The sequence below is a fragment of the Nanorana parkeri genome, unplaced genomic scaffold (genome assembly GCF_000935625.1).
Source record: "Nanorana parkeri isolate BGI_ZX_2015 unplaced genomic scaffold, ASM93562v1 scaffold2346, whole genome shotgun sequence".
Lineage (NCBI taxonomy): Eukaryota > Metazoa > Chordata > Amphibia > Anura > Dicroglossidae > Nanorana > Nanorana parkeri.
In genome coordinates, this window is record NW_017308614.1 from 39,247 (window position 1) to 48,068 (window position 8,822).

General features: G+C 43.3%; 1 protein-coding gene across 1 annotated transcript in view; it reads right to left on the minus strand.

The window, feature by feature from the left end:
- Positions 1–324: 324 nt before the first annotated feature.
- Positions 325–8,822, minus strand: part of LOC108801477 (tRNA-dihydrouridine(20) synthase [NAD(P)+]-like) — a 76,550-nt gene continuing 68,052 nt past the window's right edge. The window contains exon 3 of the mRNA XM_018573361.1: positions 325–603. Coding sequence (XP_018428863.1) covers positions 387–603 — 217 coding nt within the window. The 3' untranslated portion in view covers positions 325–386. The remainder of the gene's footprint in view (positions 604–8,822) is intronic.

The following is an 8,822-nucleotide window of genomic DNA, read 5'->3' on the forward strand; positions in this document are numbered from 1 at the left end:
AAACCCAGTATTACATGGTTAATGCTTTCACCCAGGATTCACAAAATGTTCTAATTGAATATTGGGTGACAATTAACAGTTTTTTGACCTTGGGTGAAAACATTAATAAATAGACCCATAAATGAGTTAAAACAATCTTAAGGGTTACATTCTACAGTCTAAAATGTTAAATATGCTTGCAGAGTCTGATATTTATATTTCAGGTTGAAAAGCAATTGTTGATAATAGTATAGAACACAGGAAGTTACTTGAAAAGAACTACTGATATACTAATTCAGGTGTGAATGATGCATGTTTTATTTAATGAAATTACTATTTATTACTATGTATCTTTGGGAAAAAACAGAATATACTAAAATATTAGTTTTATTAATTTATCAAATGTATTAATCTTTATCTTCTCTTTTGTCATCATCATGGTGTAGTTTCTTTGTAAGCGGCATTTCTGACAGGTTTTCTGAGCCAACATTCTGATAATGGAATTCTCTCTTCCTTTTGTAAACAAGGTCACTTTCTCCCTCACCAATCTTTCCCTCGGGGAGACCGAGTGTCCGGAGACAAACAATGGCAGCAGCCTGCTCTGCTAGCTTCTTGGACTTATCCCTGAAATAAAAATATTTTATTTTATATAATTAGCAGCAAAGTATCCTGCATTCATATATAAAGTAATGTCAATGTAGCTATTATGAATTACATTTTTAAAACCATTTAGTATTTGTAAAACACAATCTTGATAAATGATGATTAAGGATATTTCTGACATGCAATGACCCCACCAGGCCATATGGAAAATATTGAATATACTGTAGCAGAGGGTATAGTTCAAAAGGATGAGGTGGTACGGGCTGATTGAGTTGAATGAGCGAACAGAGCAAAAATCAGAAAAGTATATGTATCTTGCTGCACTCCTTGACGGATTTTTGAAAAAATACAAATGGGTGCTCGCAGTGACCATGTTGGCGCCGTGAGATAATAAGAAAATATAAAGGATGTCACTAGCACACCAAGCTGTTTCTGTTCAGCAAATGTCCATTTTAATGACAAATTATGTCATTCAATAGTTATAGCTATTGAATGACATCATTTGTCATTAAAATGGACATTTGCTGAACAGAAATAGCTTAATGTGCTAATGACATCCTTTATATTTTCAGAGCAAAATTCAGTCCCCATGTTGATGTAACAAGGGCGTCATCATTACATCCTGTAAACCAAAGGGGATGTGAGAATTTGTGGGGGTGGGGGGACTGCATTTAAGTACCTTACCTATTAACAAAAATGTAGCTTATTTTGCTATAGATCCTCACATCCTCTCTGAATTTGTGATGACCCTGCCCTTTCTTCTGGAGGGTGGTAGCCCCATGGTCCCTGTGTGTGTTGTAAAGTAGACATCACTCTAAGCTTGTCTTGGGATAGACAATAATTTCAATAAAATTAGCATCCGAATGTCCAAATGTTCCAATATTCATGCAAATTTTAATTCAAACTGAATTGCACATGTCTACTGGACAATCTGGGTTCCTGTTGCTCTAATAGTTGTAGTAGGTATACTATTTGGTCCTCTCTGTGTAACTAACTCCATATCCGCCATGTTGGAATTTAATTTTATGGTAACTAAAATCAGGAATCAAGAGTTGGTGGTGGATACTGACCAAAAGACAAGGGAAGACACAATCTCCCTTTGATCTCCTCTCCGGTCCCAGAATGCAGGAAGTGATGTATATTACCTCACTGCCACATTGCCGGAAGTGATGTATATTACCTCACTGCTGTCATTCCCGGCTACAGATGCCGGTGAGAAGCTGCTGAAGCAGATCTCTGCTTTATCAGCTTCTTTGGGGGTCCCTAGGTGACATTAGGGGTCTTAGAGACCCCTGATGTCTCCATAAAGAGGACCTGTCATGTGACTTGGCTATCACATAGGGGGTATCTTAGCCCCCTATGTGATAGCAATAAAGTTAAGTGTAAAAAAAATTAAAGCATCAAAAAATGGAAGCATCAAAAAAAGTTACAAATAAAACAAAAGTAAAATAACACAAAATTGTTTTTTAAAGGCCACTGCTCCCCCACATACACGCACAAACATGCGTCGGGTGCGCCAAAGTGTGAAAACGTTGATTCTGTTATGCTGTACGAATGGGAATACACAACAAACATATAGAGAGGTTTTCTACAATTTGACTGCAAAAGTGGAAATACACGTTAAATTAAAAAAAGCCAAAACTTTCTTTTAAGTGGGGAATGGTTTAGACCCCTGTCTAGTATTATTTATGTCTGTGTACCATTTGGGGGGATATTCCATCACTTCCTATGCCTCTCTCCCTCTTAGAAAGTAGTCACCAAAGCACCATCATTTCTAATAAAAAAAGTAGGGCTGCGGAAATTAACGATTAATCCCTCGATTTTTTGATTGATCAAAATTATTTTGATCGATCAAAGATCTTTTGATCCGTACTCACCTCTCTGCCGGCTTCCGGGTCTTCCGTCGGAGATCTGGTGACGTCACGGACATCGACGTTACCGGACTCCTCCCCCTTTCCCCAAGTGGCTCTGTCGGCTAACGAAGGGAAGTGGGGAGGAGTCAGGTGACGTCGATGTCCGTGACGTCACTGGACTCCTCCCCCTTTCCTTCCCCGTCCTTGCCGGCTCTGGGAACTAAAGTCAGCGATCTGTCCAGAGGAGGCTCTCTAATTTAGTCCTCGCGCCAGACGTGCAGCCCAGAAGAAAGGACCGGCACATAGGAGAGTGAACCCTGCTGTGGAGAAGGAAAACTGGGACTTAGAGCTGCTACTTGACCCGGCCTGGGAGAAGCAAGAGAACAAAGTGAGCACACACTGTGATATGGGCACAGGCTGCAGGTGTTGCAGGCAGGGAAATGTAATGTACCAGCATATGTTTTGTGTGCGTGTCATACGTTTGGGCAGGGAGCACATTGTCATCACTTTCCATGGGTGCTTTTTTCCCACAGATACACCACTGCTTGCCTCCGAGTTGACAGGGAACTGTAACGCTGCATGCGGTGTACACAAGCAGTGTTACCATTCCCTGTCAAACTCACCTTACCCAGTGGGGGTCCTGGTAACTGCCAATGCGCTGAGAATACCTTAAAACCAGCTCACAGCCCAGAGTGCAGAAGCAACAGTTGCCCAGCTCAGCAGCAAGTGAGGGAAGGAGGGATATAGGATATCCCTGCCCCCTCACCATTCTGCAGTTCTGCCACACCAGAACCAACGGTAAGGAAGGAGATGCGGTGTAGAGGAGGGCCCGGAAAGATGTGACTGGGGGGCTGACTGGAGAGATGGGATACGGGAAGGGGCGCATACGATTGCATAGCTAGATTCCTATTGGCTATTGCACTTTGCAATAGCCAATAGCAAACTAGCTAATGCACCCGCCCACTGCTGCTGTCAATCAGCCGAGGGGGACCTGAATTTTTTTATCAGGTCCTCTTCTGCTGATTGAAAGCAGCAGGGGGCGGGTGCAATAGCTAGTTTGCTATAGGCTATTGCAAAGTGAAATAGCCAATCGGAATCTAGCTATGCATTCTTATGCCTTTTTTTTTATTATTTTGACAACTGCAACTGGCAGAATACTAAAAAAAAAAAAAATGTCTGCAGATAGCAAAGAAGCTATTGCTTCCTGTGCTATCTGCCATCATTTCCGGGGGGTGCTCTCTCCCAGCCCCCCCCCTCCGCGGATGGGGGGGAGAGGGCATCTCCCTGAAATGAGAGGGACACCTCCCTGAAATTGCTTATTTCAGGTTGGGATCCCTGGCATTGACCTATACACATACAGCACAGCAATGAAATAATAAAATGAACTAGGATCACACTAATCCAGCACGTTATTATTCTGAGTTGCCCCACTCAAGCGGCGGCCATATTGAGTGGGGCACGTGAGATTAATAACGTGCTGGATTAGTGTGATCCTAGTTCATTTTATTACTTCATTGCTGTGCTGTATATAGGCCAATGTAGTTGGATCTGTATGTGCGTTATAATTAATCGAAATTCATCGATTAAAACAAATTTCGATTAATCGAACAGGAACATTTTAATCATTACCAGCCCTACAAAAAAGTCCATGGTTACCAGGGAGATTCACATCTCCCGAAAAAATGGCTAGCCCACCTAAGATTACAGACCTTGTAATTTACTAAGGTCTAAGTTGCAATATCAACACTGTGCAGAAACAAAAATAAAAACACCAATGTTTTGTAGACACTGAGGCCTCCTTTCTCAAAGTGACAGACAATATGTAAGTTCAGAACACACAAATATAAACCCTCACCCCAGGAATTTCCTTATGCTGGATCTAGTCACCCTTCCTGCATTAACAAACGTGTGCTGTGTGCTTATAGTGCTAGCTCACCATTCTCCAAACTGCATATCACACTCACTATACAAAAATGATTAGATACTGACCTAGTCAGCTTTTTTAAACAGACACAAAAGTCAGGAGTTAATCCTTAAAAATGCATTTAACTTTCAAAGTATTTTATTAATTTTCCAAAGTAGAATAAAACAATAAAATAGCACATGTCAAGTAGTAGGGGGGGAGGGGGGAATAAAGCAGCGAAACTCCCCCCCTCTGGCCCCCGGCTCCAAGACACCAATGTTCGTAGGTTGTTCTAAAGGGAGACATCACGTTAGGTGTTTTCAAAGAACCTAAAAAGTGTAACAAATGTCTGTAGTGAAAGTATTCCGAAGATGGCATGTGCAAAACCTCCTGACAGTAGGTCAAAGTAAGTGGCTTGCGACCTTAAAAGAATTGTGCTATGCGGTACAGACTTTTGTCTTGCCACCAATGGATTGCTCCAGGAGATCCTCCCGGGGGGAAATTAGGTTTGTGGAAGACGGGAGCCAGAGGAGTGTGAGGCGACACCAACCCACCTCCCCTTCGGAATGAGTCCCATACCATCATAGAACAAGACAAATTCGTGGCCATAATGACCGGCCTCTGATTCAGGGACATCCACTTCAAGGCATCAATTGGTGTACCCGAGGCAGAGAGAGATTCCATTAGGATCCAATCTGGCGTATATCCCTGGTCATACACAGAGGAAAGCTGAGCCACCCACGCTGCCCTATAGTATTGCAAGAGATTGGGGACACCCAAACCCCCTGTCCATTTAGAACGGTGCAGTACATTTTTCGAAAGTCTAGGATGTTTTCCATGCCAAACAAATTTAATAATTAAAGATTGGAATTTCAAAAGATCTGGCTTATGTATAGCTATGGGTAGAGCCCGAAAGTAATATAGGATCTTGGGGAGCAGCGTCATTTTGAGTGCATGAATGCGACCCAGCCATGACAAATTACAGGAGTCCCATCGAGACATATCCTCCCGGAGTTGGTGAAACAGGGGTATATAGTTTTTCTTATATAGTTGTAAAAAGACAGGTGTAAGTTTAATCCCTAGATATTGCAAAGCCTCCGTGGACCAGGTAAAATCAAAATGTTCCGACAACCGAGACCACACTTCCTGGGGGATATTGATATTAAGAGCCAATGATTTGGATGCATTGACTCGCAATCCAAATACCCCAGCAAATTGAGTCAACAATGACAGGACAATAGGAAGTGTGGTCAAGGGTGAAGTGACAAACAGGAGAAAGTCATCCGCAAATAAAGCACACTTATGCTCCTGCCCACCACAACCCACTCCCTTAATATTAACATTAGCACGGATCGCAATCGCTAGGGGTTCTATCGCTAATGCAAAAAGCAGTGGGGAAAGTGGACAACCTTGACGTGTGCCTTTAGAGATAGCTATGGAATCAGAGATGTGGCCCTGTAGCCTAATTTGTGCTGACGGAGTGGTGTATAAGGCCCGCAACGTATTCAGAAAGAGGGGGCCGAAGCCCCATTTCTCAAGCAGCTGGAAAAGGTATGGCCAGGACACTGAATCAAAGGCTTTTTGTAAGTCTATAGACAACAGAAGCCCAGATTGTGATTGCCCTCCATTCCACCCTGACTGCAACAAGGTGATAATATCAATGGCCCTTCTAAGTTGATCGGGGCCTTGGCTACCCCTAATGAATCCCACTTGATCCTTATGAATATAGGATGGTAGGAAGGAGCTCAATCGATTAGCAAGAATTTTAGTTAGGAGTTTTAAATCATTGTTTATCAAGGAGATCGGTCTATAGTTGGAGATTTCCTCCAAGTCCTTGTTGGGTTTAGGAAGAACTATAAGATAGGCCCTATTTAAATCTGTGTGCAAGGGACTCCCCCGTCTCACTTCATTAAAGAATCTCTCCAAGTGAGGCACCAAGACATCCGAAAACTTCTTATAGTATAAGGCAGGCAGTCCATCCGGACCCGGAGCCGATGACAATTTTGCCTGCTTGATAGATTGTTTAATTTCCAGTGCCGAGAGGGGGGCTTCCATAATCATGGAGTGATCCAATGACAGGGATGGAAGGTGAACCTCACTGAGAAATGATCTCAATGAATCAGATGAAACTGGAGTGTTATCCTGATAAAGTTTAGTGAAAAACGAGTGAAATTCCTGAAGAACAGTTGCTGGATGTAATGAGTATGCACCAGAGGTACATCGAATTTTAGGGAACGTGTAAACTCTAGGTTTAGGGGATAGTTTAGTGGCTAAGAGGGTACCAATTTTGTCTTTTTGGACATAGTATTTGTTATCTGACTTTTTTCTGCTTTAGTAGTTAGTAACAAGTTCAATTCTAATCTAGTTTTATCCAGGGATTTCAAAAGATCTAATGACGGAGTCTGCTTATGAGCCCGAGATAAACTTTGAAGTTCCGTGTCCAGTTCATTTATGCGTCTGGTTGCCCTCTTCTTTATTCTGGTAGCCAATTCCATTAGTCGGCCTCGAATTGTCGCCTTATGGGCCGCCCATACAATAGTAGGGGACATATCAGGTGTGGCATTGATAACAAAATAGGATTCCAAGTGTGAATGGACCTCACCCTGTACTGCAGCCTCCCCCAACAGAGATTCGTTCAAACGCCAACAAAAAGGTTTAGCAGCTAGTGATAGTGTAGTGAGTCCCATCAACACCAAAGAGTGGTCTGACCATGCCGTCTCCCTAATGGTGGAGGAGGCAACCAGAGGCACAAGAGAAGCGGAGACAAAGAAGTGATCTATCCTAGCATAACTATGATGTGCTGAGGAAAAATGCGTGTAGTCTTTCACCGCAGGGTTCATTTCCCTCCATATGTCTATTAGAGAATGAGAATACAGCAATTTTGCAAGGCGCGTACCAGCTTTCTGGGAACGTCTAGGTCTATATACTCCAGTATAATACCTATCCAAATTACTGTCCAGGGCAAGATTAGAATCTCCTGCACAGATCACTGCGCCTTCAAAATGAGGTAGTAAGGTTTTTAGCATAGAAGTGAAAAACGAAACCTGGGCAGAGTTGGGGGCATAATAGGACAAGAGTGTAACTAAGGTGTCATTTAAATGTCCTTTCAATAATAAATATTGTCCCTCGGGGTCTCCTATCTCCAGCAACGAGCGAAATGAGACATTTTTAGCAAGGCAAATGGCAACCCCTCTAGTCTTGTCTGAGGCATTGCTCAGGAAAAACTGAGGATAGTATTTGTTGAGAAAGGTAGGTTGATAAGATATCGGGAAATTAGTTTCCTGAAGGAAGAAAAGGTCCACTCGCTGAGAGTGGTAATATTGAAATGCCATTTTTCTCTTCGCTGGAGAGTTTAGACCCCGAACATTGTGGGAAGCAAATATCAATGGTCTATGTGTAGTCATCATAACCCCAGTTTAAGGTCAAAGCACAAAATAAGGCAGCACAGGTATAGCTCACCACTCCCCAAGATGAGCAGTTTCCAGATGTTGGACCATAGCGGAATATAGGGTGGACCACCCCTGCGGACTCAAATAATAAACTAAGAAAGAAGGAAGAAGGTACGCTCCTTCACATTTGGTGGTCGTGCCCCCTCGTAGGCCCATTCTGGACTGAAGTACACAGGCTCACCACAAACATTACAACCACTTCCCTGGCTTTTGACGCACCCTCACTTTTACTCTTACACTTCGACGAATCTGGTCATGTTTCCCAGAAATCTCTGGCTCTACACTTATTGAATGCAGCTAAAACAGTGATTCCTAGACACTGGAAATCACCGAACCCCCCGACCATAAAGGAATGGCTTGCTTGGGTCGACACAGTGGCTCTCATGGAGTAGCTAATTGCCAGCAATAGAGGAAACATGCACAGATTCTTGAAAACCTGGACAGCCTGGCATATGTTCAAGGCTACAGACGCATACAAGGCCCTTACCACCGGTGGCTCCACCTAAACTGCTAAGACCCTATACCAGTAACCCATTCCTCCCCTTGGAAGGAACAATCCCTCCGCCTTGAATATTTATCTGGCGGGGTGGGAGGGGGGTTGGACGCGCCGGATGTGGGGGAAGCGGACAGAACACGATCCCCCTATACCCCCTTGAACCCGTCATGTCTCTCCCTTCCACCTTTCTTTCTGCTTCCCTAATCCCTTTTCCTGTCACCTTTTACCTCCGCGCTCTGCGCCAATCCGAACTACCCTAGTATTTTCGTTTTCCACCTCTACTTTATCCCTTATTATGCCCAGGATATGAACTCTGACACTACTGTATATCCCTCAAGGATGAGCGTGAACCTTAAATTTACCGCTACACCTAAATCTGACATACCCTACTCCACCCTCTTGAACCCCCAAAACTACCCAGATGTTTCCCACAATACCCCGTAAGTTGGTGACTTTATCATAACATCTGGAATGTCTCACCACAACAGCTAATCTATTTCACCCCCCCCCCCCTTTGCTGTTGTTCCCTCCCACTATTC